Raw genomic sequence first — 17,756 nt, forward strand, 5'->3', positions numbered from 1 at the left:
TTCGTGGATTTCAAGATGACCTTACCCTTTGGGTGGGCCCAATGAATGCCTGACCACAAAAGATGGCTAGTTGCAGCAAACCGGCTACACGGTGCTGCAAACGACAGGGACCATTATGAAGGCGACAAGTACACCGGTCCTGAAATGAAGCTCAGCTTTGATGTATGTTTTCCTCCCGCTCTCGTATGTACGCGGTGAGTCCAAGCAGCGCTCTTCTGCGGACGAGGCTCGCGAGGGGCACTACTCCGACGCAGCAGCTGTGCCATGGAGCCCTTTGACAGAGAGGTCGGCAGGCTGCCCCGTCGCAGGCACCAACCACGGGCTGGTTGTTCCGCTGCTGTCTCAGACTCTGCGTTTGTATCCGCCACCATACCATCAGGGCCAGAGGCCGAGACCAATTCCCATCCTAAGCAGTCGCTGAAGCGGCTCCCAAACGCATCAACACTTCGGCACACCGAGGCGCCGGCTCCTCTCGTACTTGACGCGCTACCACTTCGGGCACCCGACCTATCCACAGATTACAGCACGGAGACCCTGCCTGGACCGTCGAAGCCACACCCTCAGATAGCAGCGCGGTCACCGACCGAATGCGGAATACGTTCACATTGCGCAAAGAGTGGCCTCTCTAAAAGAATCCAAGGTGACGAGCATGGATGATGTCATCATTATCGCATACCTGACAGTCTGGCGCAAATCTCCCTATCAGACGCAAAAGAGCCCACAGGTTTCAGAGTAAATGCAGGTGCCTCTGTTTGGTACTCTGAAAAGCTCCCACCTACGCCTTCCGCACCGTACATTACGAGCCATCATCTTCTCCCGATGTTCCAGATTCATACCAACCATCATCCGGACCTTACCCATGGACAGCTCAAATACCAGCGACGTATCGGCGAATTCCTGTGATTCAAGCGCATGGCGGAGCCTTGGTCCACAAGTTAGGCCGGAAGACATTCAAGCGTTCCTCAAAAACAAACTTAGGCTTATATAGCTGAGGGCCCACAGTGATGTTGGCGCAAGACCCTCGAATCCAGTGCTTCACACGTCTACTTAAGCGCCATCGCACTTGAACCAAATCAGACAAACCTGTGCGCGACATCGTGGCCTATCCGCAACCGCCAACATTCCTGCCGCACACTACGACGAACGCCACTGAAACTGTTCTCGAGCAGGGTACGATGCAGAGGACAAGCGCGTAATCGTACTCCTGCTGTATGGCAAAAGGACATCACCTGGGCTATTGGCGTTACTTGCGATGTCAACAGCGGCACCCGCTGCTTACACCAAGGACGGGTATACAAAAGCCCAGACCAAAGCCTATCAGTCAGTGCCGCCCTCCAATGAAGCTGGTTGAGCGCTGGACAGCTGACCAACGACGACCTCACTCTCGGCACTAGTCGAATCCCCCATGCTAATTTGCGTAGCTCCAAGTCGCGCCGGAATCTTGAATTGGGGCCAAGTGTAAAGGATGAAGTGCACAAGGCAGTGTGGGCAAGGGCACAAGTAAAGAAGGCGTTCGGAGCAACCGCCTCTCGTCGCCTTTTGATTCTTACAGTAAATAATTATAATGCAAAGGGCCCTACTGCACAGTACGCTCTGTTCAGTAGACATTTACCGGTTTCTTTGTTTCTGTCCTTTGTATCTAACCTAAAGCTTTGCATCAATAGACCCAGAAATATGTTCGAAAGTGTGACCCTTTATTTTTGTGTTCATTTTCCAGCTATGCTTGGTGTAGAGACTTGCAACAAATACACTGCTAAGAACAAAGAGGGCCAGCTCATATGGAATATAAAGGAAGGTAAGCGCACCTGTGTACGCTTCATCTGTGTAATAACTTGTGCATTACCATACGACAGTGTTATGGAGCAAAGGGAGTTACGACTGTGAGTACCGAAAGAAGTGTCATTAGAGTGTTTTAGCTTGTCCCAAAACGTGTTATTGTTATTCTTATGCACGTAATAGCTGGTTGCCAGAGACGTGGACGACAGCAACAACGCTAGTAACAACATCTTGTGACGCTTTCTCCAACCACATCGCGTTATAGATGTTTTCGTCTTATACGAAAGTCATTGTCGACGAAAAAAAAAGTTTACATCGCTGCCGAAACCCAACACCAGAGGCATAGTATAATATAGCTAGTAATTGGAATGATAGGTCTGCGTGTTTCGTGGTGAAACCCCACGCCGACAGGTGGCGCCACCAACCCGGCCAAACACGTAAACGTCTCCGGAACCTGATATTCCACAAATGGCCATTCTAATGTTTTCTATTATTCCTACAGTTGGGATACGTACCCTTCAGCACACAGGCCCATCAAGTACAGACTTCGCTATGGTTTTGAAGTCACAGAGCGCGCGACTACAGCAGTCATCGAACCACGTGACGGGGCCGCTGTAGAATTTGGCCATTCAGTGTCTGATTGACAGGCTGAAAATGAAAGAGGCTGTAAAATAAAAAAAAATGACTCGTCTTGTTCCTTACAGGTTTAACGAGCCAGTGCAACTCACTTCACAAATTTTGGTTCGCGAGACCGACTGCCCTGACCTTTTTTCTTGCAGAGTTGTGTTCGAAGCGTTCGAACGTCTTAGGTTTTATGAGGAGCAACACGTTTTACGAAATCACTTAACTCCTAGACCCTGAGAACACCTATGAAACTATTTTTTGCACTTTTCTTCCAATTTTGCTTTGATTAAAAACGGAGCCACTCGTAATGTTTGTACACTTAATTACTACAAGACTGCTAATTTGGATTGGTTGGTGTATGTTACAGCTAAACGGAGTAACGGTGCATAGGACAGAACACATGTACCAGCACTCTCAAATTAAGTCTCTTCTGCACTTCATTACTACTACATCGGGCACCATTTTATACTTCCCTCTGCTTCGTTCATTGCTTGGTTGGTGTGTCTTTTCTAGCGACTCAGTACTGAAGAATACACCTGTGCGCACGGGCGCACTGAAGAATTCAGTACTATCACTGGCAGTCAATGCTTTTAGGGGCGATGCTCCTTAGGGTCGAGCCTTGTCTCTTGTCGCGCCGTCGTAGCCACGCTAGTACTCGCCACTCCCGCTAGAGGCGCAGCTGTGCTCTCTTTCTCTCTCGTTCCCGACGCGCGCGCTCTCTCTTTCTCTCGTCCGTAGCTAGGGGCGCTGCGGTGCACAAGGGCTATATAAGCGCTGTATATACTGTAGTATATATATGTATATACAGGGTGTTTCAGCGAACGCTATCATAATTTATTTAAGGATGCCTGTGGCAGATAGCCCAATTCTAGTTAATGAGCTGGTCGACTCGAAGAGGCGAACATTACTTGCACAATAAATTGAAATGCATAATCGAATCATTAAAAATAATTCACTAATTAAGTTTTTAACGAATTACATGGTGGCCCATATTGCAATTTACAAATTGTAGCCGTGGAGTTCGGAAGGCGGATCCACTTGGAATAAATTCTCAGGATGCCACCAGTTTCGAGATATTAATTCCCGAACTTTGTGGAGAAATGCATTGGCGTTCCAGTTACTTTTGTACTTCGATGCAGAAAGCAACGTTTTGTTAAGCAACTAACTGGAACGCCAATGCATTTCTCCGCAAAGTTCGGGAATTATCTCGAAACTGGTGTCATCCCGAGATTTCGTTCTAAGTGGATCCGCCTTGCAAGCTCCACGGCTACAATTGGTAAATTGCAATATGGGGCATCAACTAATTAGTTTAAGCGTTAATTAGTGAATTTTTGTTAATTATTATAGTATGGCTTTCAATTTCTTGTGCAAGTAATGCCCGCCTCTTCGAGTAGACCAGCTCATGAACTAGAATTGTGCTATCTGCCACAGGCAACCTTTAAGAATTTATGAGTGTTCGCTGAAATACCGTATATATATATATATATATATATATATATATATATATATATATATATATATAGTATATCTACGCCACGCTCCGTCTTCCGGTTCCGGGAGCCGGAAGCCAGCTTCCGGCGTTTTGCCAGAATGATCTCCCGGCCGGTGCTTCGCCCACTCATCATCATTCACTTCGTGGATATGCGGTGTTTTTTTCTGTTGAATCCATTTCGTCCGGTACCATGCTCTTTCGTTCCATGTATCACTCTCATATGTTTTCATATGTTTTTCCATGTATCACTCTCATATGCCACTGCAATCCACGCTGTCTGCTCAAGTAGAGCGAGCGTATATGCTTAATGCTATCTCCACACCCATGGCAAGGAACCTCACGCGCACCATAGTGCATTGTATGTACATAGTATGTTGTATCGTTGTACATATAGTATGGTACTCGTGTACCATAGTACACGATCTAGTCTACCTGATTTTCACAGACATGTCCGAACTGCACAACACTATGGTACTGAATGTTAACGAAATCAGATAAATGACGCCTCGCTGTCCACTCAATCAAGTTAACAGCAACAATTCTAAAAAAATTCATGAATTGCTCTAGAGGACGTTCGAAAAGGCCTCCAACTGCGGTGAAAGCTTTTCTACGGAGCCCACAGTGCACCTATACTACTTTCAATTTTCTACTGTTTGTTCCTGCCAAAGCACCTTTTATTCATAGGATGTTGCATTTCGATGCATTAAGTGATTCGCAGACGGCAAGCGCTTTTAATTTTCCCAGCAAGCATCGAGAATGACACCAATTAGCACAAATGTGAATGTCTTCTACGGAGTGCCCATTGTGCGTAAACTTTTGAAACTCTTGGAGGATACATTCCTGGCGCGAGTGTTTTCCACCGGTTTTAGTCACAATGACAGCTTTGTTAGTACATTAGATACGCGCTTACTGTATAATTATCAGAGAGTATTAGGTCCGCAGAATATCTGTAAGATGTGAGGCACTGTACTGATAATAGCTCTTGTTTTATTACAGATTCGAACTGTTGCACGAGGGTCTGCTGCGGGCAAAGTCGATGTTTAGTGATGGACGTCCTGGACTACAAAAACGACGCCGTGATGCGCTTCGTGCGGCCCCTGAGATGCACGCAGTGCTGGTGTTTTTGTTGTCTGCAGGTGAGACTTATCTGTCTTGACTGGGATTAAAACTCGTGGACGAAGTAATTGCTCCGAACCACTGCGTTACAGATTCGCCATTTTCCTTCCAGCGCCATTACCGGGCTTTCTAGTGAATAGAAACTTCCAATACAGGATGTCAATAATGACAGTTTTGCATTCGTGACATTCTCTACACCGACTTGAATGTTTGCCACGAAGGCATACCTAATTCTCTGATAAGATAATTTAGAAGACGTATCATGCTCTGAGTGGACAAGAAACTGGCATGCAATATTATAGTATACAATTGAAATAATTTTTAGCTAGCTTACTTAAGTATAAATTCAAAGCAGGCAGGGCACGAAACAGGGCAACTTCGAGACCAATCATTTGGAAAGGCATTACGAAAGGTAGCCAAGAACTCTCGCTCAGTTTGTCGGTAACCTGCTATGTTGTGAAATATGCTAAGAGAAAACCTAAATGTATCTTAAGCAGCACGCAGCGTGGTGCTAACGTGCGAAGACGACAGATGTTCACATACAGATGGAGACTATGCGATCAACATTGACCGGACAACGAGTGTGCCAAGCTAGAATCAACGTTTCGACAACATATCTCGCCCTCGTCAGGGCAACAACTGCTTTCCTTGGAAGCATGTACATAGGTCACTCTTCCGTCCCTCGAATGGGGACCATAAATGTGTGCGTAGATTAGGGTGAAAGAAGTGAAAATCATAAAAACGTTGGAAGGCTATTCAACCTCTAATGTACGTGAATGAAAGACAAAGTCCTCCTGAGAAAGATGGGGGCGACATCAGGGCGTATGAAAGATATGATTTATTCTGAGAGTTCCGCAGCGTCTCAAGCGACAGCGCATGCATCCGCGTCTTCTACCGCAGGCGCACCGTCTCAATGACAGGCGTCACAAAATGCTAGTTGTCACGAGAACGCTCCCCTTACTGCCGATGCCACCAAGAAAAAAATAAAAATAAAATCGGAGCCCTCCCGCTACGGTGAAGATGGAAAACCAGTGAAGTTGTGACTGTGGTGGGTCTGCTGTAGTGGATATTGCCCCCCACGCTGAGAACGGGCGTATCGTCGTTGGGCATCACGCATCGCGTTGAAGCCTGGCCGTCGCAGCGGGGATGTTGGCGCTAGCGTTGCCGAGGCCTGCACGACCGATGTCGGGTTCCTGGAGGGCAAGACGACACTGACGTTTGGCCTCAACATCGCGCTCACTCAACTCTTCGATGACGTTTCGCCTAGACTTCAGAAGCCCTCGCGCTAGAATTGGTACGTCCATGACAAGCCCTTTGCCGAGCGCGTTTGCGGCGGCGTTGCTCAAACGCGTTAGGACACGTTGTCAGTTGCTCATGAATAGCTCATACATCCCCAAGCAATGGCTCATACCCCCGTTAACGTGGCCTCCCCGTTACGACGACAGAAAAGAAGTGAAATTCTACACTGGAATGATTAGCGGCGACGCTGTCAGCTGTGGAAGCAGATGACGACGATGAACGCGGGAGCAGTGGCACGAGCGCAAACCGAGGGGCGCCAACGAGCCAGCGGCGGAAGAATACGACGCTTGAGCCAATGCTGATGATGATAGTTTCAACAGCAGAGCTGTTCTTAATCGAGCCTTCCCAGTCTGGCCGGTGTCACGCAGGTCACTTGAGCTGGAGAGGATGAGAGCCGCGCCGGGGGAGGGCAGGTCACGTGACCAGCAGAGAAGGAGCGGCGCGCTGGGGGAAGAGGGAACCAATGAGAGGGGTAAGATAAGGGGTTTCTTTGCAGCCCACCACGAGTAGTGTGTGCTCCTGAAGAAGAGGCTGCCTACCGCGAGCGTCAGTGAAAGCTGTCTCGTGAACGGGCTCGTCGCTTGCTCTATTTGGTGCGTAAGAAAGGGGCGGTGCAACTTGTACCCGAAAAAAAAAAGAATTGCATTACACAGAGAAACCTTACGCGAAACACAAACACACACACACACACACACACACACACACACACACACACACACACACACACACACACACACACACACACACACACACACACACACACACACACACACACACACACACACACACACACACGCACACACACACACACACACACACACACACACACACACACGCACACACACACACACACGCACACACACACACACACACGCACACACACACACACACACAACAACACACGCACACACACACCACACACACACCACACACACACACACACACACACACACACACACACACACACACACACACACACACACACACACACACACACACACACACACACACACACACACACACACACACACACACACACACACATCGGCAGCCCGGACGCTGCTGCCGACGCCGTCCGCGTTACCCCGCGTTCGTGCCGAACGTGCGCGAACGCGGGTGGCGCTCGAAGACGGCGGACGCTTTCCGCATCGGCTCCGTCAATAATCACCTATTATTGCGGTGCTTCACGCCATTGTCCCAAAATTCTGGACTCATCGTCACCGCCAAGTTCTCTGCTCCACCCGGATACCACCCGCGCCCAGGTGGGCCCATTTTTCGGCAACTTCTGCGTGTTTGATCTCCACGACGGCTCCCCGCCGGGGGGGGGGGGGGGGGGGGGGGGGAGGGAACGCGGTTGGCGTTTGCCTCTTGCGTGGTGCGGTGCATCGGCTCCGTCAATTACTGACGAAAGCCACGGTCAATTTCGTGCAACCCCATCAATTTTGCTTCCATCGGACTCCTAAAGCTGCCCGGCACCCGAGGACACCAATCTCATCCAGGTGGGCCCATTTTTGGCAAACTTAGAGCGATTTTCCGTTCCGGCCTCGCGTTGCCGACGCTGAGCCTAACGGCTACGTCGGCGCGCGGGTGAGAACGGACCGGTCTTGCAAGATGACGGATCTCTCTGCTCAACGCGGTTACGATCCCGACGCCATGGCGTGGGCGACGATCCCGGTCCCCGAGGGACAGCAATCTGCGGCTGCGGACCCCATCCGCAACGAAGAACTCTTTCGCATGGTTGAGCGCCGCTCCCAGCGCAAAGCTATGAAAATGGCTCCATCGGCCCCGCCCGCCGGCAAGGCACCTTCAACTCAGACAGGATCCGCCACGCGTGCGGCAAAAGGATCCGGCGCGAAGCGCAGCAAGCCTACAACGACGTGGAAGCCTAAGCCTCTGCCTCGACCACACCCAGAAGACTTTGTCGTCATCATCAAGCCTCGTGAGCCAGTGGCGCTACGAGACGTCTTTCAACGTGGCGCGCTCGGCGCCGCCTTCGTTACTCTCGTCGGAGTACAAAAGGCGGCGACGCTCAACCTGCTTCTCTCGCCGGAGCAGAACCTCATCATCGCTAGCACGCGGGAGGCCCAAACGGCGGACCAGCTGCTCGGCGACTTCGAGCTACAAACTGACAAAGGCAAGATGGACGCCCACGGCCACCTGAAGCAACATGGCGAGGACGTCTGCTACGGCGTGGTCACGGTCGCCAACCACGAGACGACCGACACCCTACGCCAGGCTCTGCAGTGGCGCGCAGGCGAACTCTTGGATATACGAAAATTCGGCACATCGAACAAGGCACGACTCACCTTTGCTGGTAGAGTCAAGCCTCGCTACATTCATTACAACTCGGAAATCACCTTCGTTCAACCCTATTACCGGACCATTCCGGCCTGCGGACTGTGTGGCACCGTTGGACACCGGGCTGATTCGTGTCCCAACCCAGCCAATGCAAAGTGCGGCCTGTGTGGACAGCAGGCGGAGCTAGTGGAGGGGGTGCGGACCCCTCACGAGTGCAACCCAAAGTGCGCGGTCTGTGGAGGAAGCCACGCCACCAACTCGCGCGAATGTACAGCCAAATACAGACAACCCAAGATGACCACCCCTCAGCAGAGCGGCCTCCCCAAGTCGGGGAAGAAGACTCGTCATCATGCGGCGTTCTCGCACGGCGGATCACGCTACGTCGACGTCACAACGCAGCAGGCGCCACCACGTGGAGGTGACGTCAAGGGCCAAGCGGCGCAGCAGCAGCCACCACACGACGGCAAGGGGAACCGCGGCCAGCAGCAACAACAGCGAAAGGATGTGGGAGCCGGTGCCTGGGCGAACGCAGTGAAATATGGCAAGCAGGTGAGCGGTCCCGGTGGGGCAGCCTCCCCTTTCCAATCCACCCCTCCCTATCCTACTCTAATTGCCGAGGAGATCCGTAAGCACACGGAGCCTCTCCGCGCTAAAATTGCGAGCCTTGAGGCTCAACTCTCCAACCCACCGAAGGAACGCTGCCGGCGCTCGGAGCCAACGGACGCATCCGCATCGAGCTCCGTGATTTTCCGACTTTCTCGCCGTAAATATCCTTCTAGGTAAATGCTTTTTGCACGAGTGGGTGCGCGAAGTGTTTCCGAACCCGTGGATACCAATTTCACGTGCTTTCTGAAGGCCATTCTCAAGTGAGAGTTTCTTTTTCCCTCGACCACATTTTCTCGCCCGACAGTTGGGCCTAGCGCAGTTGCGCGCCTAGGCTCAGCGCGGCCGCGCGTTCTCTCGCGGCCGCCCGCCTTTCCTACCGCACCCGGCCGCCCACCGACATGAAGTGCGTAGTAGAAGGAAACACGATCTCGACCGACGAATGGGAGGACGACTCTTGGCAGCCGCCGCCCGGTTTTCGTGCCCAGGAGAAGCGAAGGCTCGAGCTTCGCCAAGCCACGCCGGACCCGAAGGACGCCGAGCAAACGCGGCCACCTCGCAACGATCCGAAGCCACGACCGCCGCCCCAGCGACGACGCGGCCCCTTACCCAGGATGCCGGCCGACGCCATCCACATCGTGGGACGGCCCAAAGCCCCAATCGACCTCACGAAGCTGCCGCCCTGGCAACTATACGAAGCCCTACTCAAGGCAGCATCGCTACCGGACCAGCCGCCGGCGTCCCGCGACCAAGTGAGGGTCCACCCTACCAACAATACATTCACTCTAAGCGTGCAAGACTCAGATAGAGCAAAGACGTACCTCCAAGTTACGTCCCTAAAATTCGGGGACCAGGCCATCGAAATTCACATTTACGCCCCTCCTCCAGACGATGCGTTTCGTGGGATCATGTTCCACGCGTTCGACAATTTTTCCGATGAAGAAATCCTGCAAGACCTACAGGAGAGCAACCCGAATATGCCCGTGGTGGGCGGCCGCCGTATGGGACGGACCAGTCACATACTCGTCACGATGCTCGGGGATCATCTACCCCGATGGATATTTTACCACGGCGTGCACATACGCCTCTACCCTTTCTATCGGAAGGTGGAAGCCTGCTTCAATTGTCGCAAGGTGGGCCACCGAACCGACGTGTGCCCTCACCCCAGACGCAACCGCTGTTCCCGTTGCGGCGAAGACCACCCGCCGGCCCCGCAAGACGCCCAGCCGACATGCCAGGCCCGCTGCATTGTTTGCAACGGCGGACACACCACAAACAGTTCCAACTGTAAATATCGCTTCGTGAAGAAGCCAACGCCATCCGGCCCAAACTCAAACCGGTCTAAATCGCCTCGACGACCGTCGATCCTACGAACCGGCCGCTCGCCGTCCCGCGATCAGTCTTTCCCGCCTCTCGGCCAACCGCCGCAGCAAGAACGGGCCAGTCGCTCGAGATCCCGCACCGGCAACAGATCTCCGTCCCGCTCGAGGTCCCGCTCGAGGACCCCGTCAACCAGCCGCTACTTCTTGGCCTCGTCCTCCCGGGGCGCTTCGACATCGGTCGACTGTTCCTTGGATTCGACCAAGGGCTCGTCGCAGTCGTCGTCCGGCCCCACGAAGGTTGCCTGGGCCCAAGGACCCCCGTCCTCGCTGAAGTCGTCGTCACAGGACCCGTCGCAAGACACACAGGTGAGGGAGCTGGTCAGAGAGAATACCTCTCTTAAGGCCCGATTGTCCTCGCAGCAGTCCCAAATCTCAACACTCCTATCCCAAATAGAAAACCTCACTCAGCACATACAGTCGCTCGACTCCAAATTGAATAGGGCCCTCACCCAACCGCCCGTAACAACCACCGTCCCACAGCAGCAGCAGCCGCAAGCCGCCGCTGCGGGAAAGCGTAAAGCCACCACTTCAACTGAGTCGCTTCAAATAGACGCATCCATTACAGGGGCAGTCACGAAAGCCGTAGCTGAGGCATTTCAAGCCAGCGACGCAAAGCTCGAATCCCGCTTTAACGTCTTGGATGCGAAATTCGAGACCCGTCTCAATAGCATGCAACAAGCCATAGATGCCCGCTTCGCAAATCTAGAGCAGGCAATCGGCAACACGCACGCTTCGTACAACACTCTGAAGCAACACACAGAAAATGCGCTCGCTAGCGTTCATAAGCATCTTGGACGCCACCGCTCCTCATCGCGCAGTCGCCCCTCCACGCCGCTAGGGGCCACTCCCATGAATTAATCATGGCTCGTATCAATCTGATCGTATGGCAGTGGAACTGCAGGGGGTACCGCAAAAAACGGAGCCATCTGCAGCAACTCATAAAGAAATTACAAAACGATCCGCAGGCAAACACTGAATCAATTCCGGACGTCATCGCGTTGCAAGAAACGTCCGCCCCAGCCACCCTTCCTAGCTACGCGGCCTACCAGCAGCTCGACCCGCACGGCTCCCCTTGCATTTCCACGCTTGTACACAACAACCTCACGGCCACACAGCACGATATAGAATACACAGACATCCCACACACACTCGTCGAAATCCTACCACGAAAACGCATGGACCGGTCGCTATTCGTTCTGAACGTTTATTGTTCCCCGCGAGCAGCCGTAGAAAATTTCTCTCATCTTTTTCGCAAAACACTAGCACTCGCCGGCGACGCGCAACTGCTCGTGCTCGGCGATTTCAACGCACGCCACCCTGACTGGGGCTACATGCACACAAACCCCCGAGGCAAAAAGCTATGGTCCCTCGTGCAGGATCTGCGCCTTACTTTGCTAAACGACCCGCAACAGCCGCCCACCCGAATAGGCAACAGCGTATGCCGCGACACCTCGCCAGACCTCACGTTTTGCAAGAACGTGACGCGAGCGTCCTGGGAGAACACGGGCCTACTTGCGGGCAGCGATCACTACATCCTTGCGACCACAGTGCAGACATTCGTCTGCAAGAAGCCCAAGCCCACGGCACGCATCACGGAATGGCCCAAGTTCCGCAAGCTGCGCGAAGAGCAAGCCCCGGACGCCATTACCGACCTCCGCGACTGGATCTCTTCTTTGCACGAGCACGTGAACATCACGACGCGCGAGATAGAAGCGACCGCCACCGATTCGCCTACGACTGACTCTCGTCTTCTGCACATGTGGGATGCGCATGCGAGCCTCCTCCGCAGGTGGCGACGGCAACGACACAACAGGAAGCTGCGCCGCCGCATCGAGGCGCTCGCACGCGATATCGAAAGCCACAGTCACGCCCTCGCGCGGCAACAGTGGGGCCAGTTGTGCGACGGCCTGAACGGGCAGATGAGCAGCAAGAAAACTTGGCATCTTCTGCGTCACTTGCTCGATCCCGGCACTTCAAAGTCGTCAGCCCAGAAACAGCTGCAACAGCTCCTGCACAACTACCCGGGAACGGACGCCGACTTACTCGCCGAGCTAGCCGACCGCTACGTGGGCCTTGCCCCACCGAATACACCGCCACCACCGTTGCCCCCTTACAATGGCGATCCAAACCCCACGCTTGACGCCGATTTTACGGAGGCCGAAATGTATGCGGCTCTTCTCAAACTTCACACGACCTCGGCGCCTGGTCCCGACGGCGTTACAAACAAAGTACTAAGAAACCTCGACAACAAATCGGTTGTCGCACTCACGCAATATGCAAACGAGTGCTGGCATTCGGGCAAACTACCTCAAGAATGGAAACACGCGAAACTCGTGTTCATCCCGAAACCGGGCAAAAAGATGGATATCGCCAACTTACGTCCCATCTCGCTCACCTCGTGCCTCGGCAAATTGATCGAACACGTAGTCCTCGCCAGACTGCAAACTTACGCGGAAGAGAACGACCTGTTTCCACCGACGATGCTGGGGTTCCGTGCCCATCTTTCCACGCAAGACGCACTCGTTCAAATACATCACGACATACTCCGGACACCGCCTCACGCGGGAACCCGCGCCCTGCTCTGCATCGACCTCCACAAGGCCTTCGATACGGTGCAACACGCGGCTATTGCCTCGAACCTTGCCGCTATACATCCGGGCGAGCGCACGTACAATTACGTATGTGAATTCCTTTCAAACCGAACGGTAGAGCTCTCACTGGCCGGCGGCCTCACGTCCGCACGAATGAACCTCGGGGACAGAGGCACCCCTCAAGGGGCAGTCCTCTCCCCATTTCTTTTCAATCTGGTCATGAGCACACTTCCTGCCTCACTCGACGAGATCCCCGGCTTACGCCACACCATCTATGCCGACGATATTGCACTGTGGACGGCCACGGGCTCGGATGGCCAGATTGAAGAGACCCTTCAACGTGCCGCCGACGCCGTCGTTCACCACGCAACGCAGGCAGGCCTCAAATGTTCGGAGAGCAAATCTGAACTCTTGCTGCTTAGACCTCCCGACCGCCGCAAGATCAAACACCCCCCTTTACCGACCATCCAAGTCTACGTAAATGGCACGGCCTTACCGCAAGTGAACCACATGCGAATCCTCGGTCTTCACGTCCAAACAGGCCAATACAACACCACCACGCTCGACCGGCTCACCGTTGCGGTCACACAGACGGCCCGTCTCATCGCACGCGTGTCTGCCCGCCGGCAAGGCATGCGCGAAAAGGAACTTGTCCAACTCATTCACGCCTTCGTGATATCGCGCATCACCTACGCCCTACCGTACCTCCGCCTTTTACGCACCGAAAAGGACAGAGTCGAACGACTCATTCGCAAGGTCTACAAGCTAGCTCTAGGCCTTGCCCCCACCACCTCCACGGCACATCTCCTGAGCCTCGGTCTTCACAACACCCTCGACGAATTGATTGAGGCACATCGCACTGCCCAAATACAACGTCTTCGCGGAAGCAAGACCGGCCGGTGGATCCTCGATCGCATCGGCCTCACTGCATCGCCCTCTGGCCAAGACCCGATCGGCCTACCTTCTCCGATACGACAACGCTTTGTAGTAAAACCACTACCAAAAAACATGCTGGCCGGTCACCACGACGGGCGTCGACAGGCGAGGGCGCAGGCCCTGCACGAGACCTACGCCTCAAGCACAGAGGCAGCATATGTAGATGCGGCCCGTTACACCTCGCAGTCGAAAGCGTACGCTCTCAGCGTTATGGCTATCCGCACTCCCTCGGACACGACTACTGCCTTACGCATCGCCGGCTCCGTCCGCGCCCTAAACCCCGCCGAAGCCGAAGAAGCGGCTATCGCGCTTGCGGCATCTGCCGGTTACACTACAATACTTAGCGATTCGAAAACCGCCATATTTCACTTTGCTCGCGGCACCGTCACCCCTGGCACCCTACGCCTTCTTCAACCCCTCGCTCGTCAGTCTGACGACGAGGACCCCCCACCCATCTCGCTAGTTTGGGTCCCTGCACACGCGGGCAACCCGGGAAACGAGGCCGCCCACCGGCAAGCTCGAGGATTCGTCAACCGAGCGGCGGGCAGTGCCACGGATCCCGAGGAGGGCCCCGGCGAGCCTCTGACCTCGTATCACGAAATCGCGCAACACTACCGCCTCGCTCGCCAAACAAAACCGCCACCGCACCCCAAACTCACGAAACCCCAGCAAATCGTTTGGCGCCGCCTTCAGACCCATTCGTGCCCTTGCCCGCAAATATACAGTCACATATACCCCGACCTCTTTAGCCGACACTGTTCGCAGTGCGGCACGACCGCCACCCTTGCCCACATACTCTGGGACTGCAGCGAGGACCCACCCCCGCCTGATCTCCTGACCACTCCCTCGCCCGAAGCGTGGGATAACGTGCTCCGGAACTCTAGCCTCGACGTGCAACTCCGGGCCATTCAACGAGCCGAGGAGGTGGCGGCCAGGCACCGCCTGACCACCATCCTTCAGTGAAATTTTTTTTTCACTTAAATAAAGTTGTTTCTCTCTCTCTCTCCAACCCACCGTCTGCTCCTACCTCCCCCTCCGCCTCCAGTGCGGAGTCCATGGATAGTGAGATTACGCTGCCGAAGCCGTCGGGCCATGATTCTTTTGAGACTATGGAGGCGCGCCTCAGCGCAAAAATGGAGCTCCTGATCGGCACCGCGATGGCCCAGATGCTCGCGAAAATTGATGAGCTGATCACGAGTAAAGTTAATCAAGCTGTCGCTGCGCAACTCCGCACGCTGCGCAAAGCGGGTCCCCTTAGGGACGTATCCGGCCGCCCCTCCAAATTTTCGCGTCGCATTGTAGACATTGACGATGACGAAGACTGCACCCTGGCAGGCCTAGATGCCAAAACTCTGGTCCTGCCTACTGGCTCTGGGGCAGCTCCACTCACTCTTAACGCCCAACCTAACCATGGCGGGAACCCCTAAAGTTAGGCGTTCTGCCCCCTCCAAATCGGCGTCCCCCATCATCATAACCCAGTGGAACTGTCGGGGCCTCCGTTTTCGCACCAAGAGAGCGGACCTCCGACTTTTCCTCTCAACCTTCGAGCATCTGCCCGCGGTGGTTGCCCTCCAAGAGCCAGGGAAGCGCGCCACCCTTACGAACTATTCGACGTTCCAGCAGGACCCCTCGTCTTGTCTCTGCGTTCATCGAAATTACACAGCTAACAAGGCCGATCTTGACCTCCAAACCGACTATTCCTACGTAATGGTGACTCTCCTCCCGCTCCGCAAACAGGACCCATCCATTCACATCCTCAACGTATACTGCTCTCCAAAACTCCAAAACGTCTCATTCGCGGACCTCTTCCGTCGTGCGCTGAGAGTTGTGGGCCGGGACCCCCTCCTGATTGTGGGCGACTTCAACGCCCCCAGTCGGGTCTGGGGGTACCGCCGTGAAGAGAAGCGTGGCCGCAAGTTGGCGGAGCTTACGTCCACGCTGGGCCTCACTCTTCACACTGACCCTGTCCATCCAACTCGGATTGTCAACTCCGTGACCAGGGACACCTGTCCGGATTTGACCTTCACACGCAACATTCAGTTCGCCGACTGGGTCAATACTGAGGAAACCCTCGGTAGCGACCATTGTCTCATCAACACAACCATTCGCACACGCCCCATGGCACGACCCTTCAAAAAAGCCCACATCCCAGATTGGACGAAATTCAGACAAAATTGGCAGGACACTGTTCCCATACACACGCAGGGCTACCAGGCCTGGTCCCAGCAATTGGTTTCTAGCTTGCGTTCTACGGAAACACACATCAAACTCTCAGAGGCGGTCTCGGATGTGGATAACCACCTCCTCCACCTTTGGGAAGCCCGGCACAGCCTCGTCCGCCGATGGCGCCATCAGAAACACAATAGGCAACTAAAATCTCGCATAGCAGAGCTTACCCAGAAGGCGGCAGAGTATGCGGCCCAGCTCGCCGACTCGAACTGGGTTAGCCGCTGCAATACGGCTGCGCGACAAATGTCCAGCCGAAACACATGGCGTCTCTTTCGCGCCCTCATTGACCCCACACAAACCCGCACTGAAACGCAGAAACACTTGCAGCGTGCCATCAACGGCTTGGCTGGTAACACAACTCAGCTAGCACACAAGCTCAGGGACCAATACCTGTGCACTACTCAGGATACCCGAGGGACGGCATACTCATATGCAGGCTCTGAGAATGCCGAGCTGGATCAACCTTTCCAGCTCCATGACCTGAAGGCAGCCCTGGCCAAGATGAAACGTGGCACTGCACCCGGACGGGACAAAATTACAGTCAAGCTCCTGGCAAACCTACCAGACTCGACTTACAATTCACTGTTGGCATACTTCAATTCTATCTGGCTGGGAGAAGTGCCCCTCCCTATCGAATGGAAGACAGCACTTGTCACCTTTATTCCTAAACCTGGCAAAGCCGTAAATCCGGACAACCTCCGCCCCATCTCTCTCACCTCTTGTGTGGGCAAGTTAATGGAGACGATGGTGCAGGACCGGTTGTCTACTTTCATGGAAGACCATAGCACATTTGCGGACACCATGTTCGGGTTTCGCCCCCACAGATCCGCACAGGATGTCCTCCTACAACTTAATCGGGAAGTCCTAGACCCCATCGAATGCCCCCATAACGACAAATTGGTTCTGGCCTTGGACCTTAAGGGAGCATTCGACAACGTCACTCATGAAATCATCCTAATTCATCTCTCTCAAACCAACTGCGGGCGTAACGCTTTTCAGTACGTCTTACAATTTCTAACACAGAGACACGCATACTTGCACATACAGGACACCGAACATGGCCCATACACTCTAGGGTCCAGAGGTACACCACAGGGCGCTGTCCTCTCCCCCCTATTGTTCAATCTGGCCATGAAGAACTTGCCTGCCCAGCTGGAGGCTGTCTCGGGGGTGCAACACGCACTCTACGCGGACGACATCACCATCTGGGCCACGCAAGGCTCTTTGGGAGACATGCAGGCCAACCTGCAGCAAGCGGCGACCATAGTGGACCGATATGCTCACGCTTGTGGCCTCCAATGTTCCCCCCAAAAGTCTGAATTCGTGCATCTCCGCCCCTCGCCCAAATGCACGTCCAAAATTGCTCTCTCTCTCTAGAGTATGGTCGAATCCCTGAACAACACGAAATTA

At 54.0% G+C, this 17,756-nt stretch overlaps 1 protein-coding gene across 1 annotated transcript in view; it reads left to right on the forward strand.

The window, feature by feature from the left end:
* Nucleotides 1-17,756, forward strand: part of LOC119440606 (phospholipid scramblase 2-like) — a 55,525-nt gene that overhangs the window by 17,642 nt on the left and 20,127 nt on the right. The window contains exons 5-6 of the mRNA XM_049662981.1: nucleotides 1,718-1,795; nucleotides 4,889-5,028. Coding sequence (XP_049518938.1) covers nucleotides 1,718-1,795; nucleotides 4,889-5,028 — 218 coding nt within the window. The remainder of the gene's footprint in view (nucleotides 1-1,717; nucleotides 1,796-4,888; nucleotides 5,029-17,756) is intronic.

The sequence above is a fragment of the Dermacentor silvarum genome, chromosome 2, assembly GCF_013339745.2.
Source record: "Dermacentor silvarum isolate Dsil-2018 chromosome 2, BIME_Dsil_1.4, whole genome shotgun sequence".
Classification (NCBI taxonomy): domain Eukaryota; kingdom Metazoa; phylum Arthropoda; class Arachnida; order Ixodida; family Ixodidae; genus Dermacentor; species Dermacentor silvarum.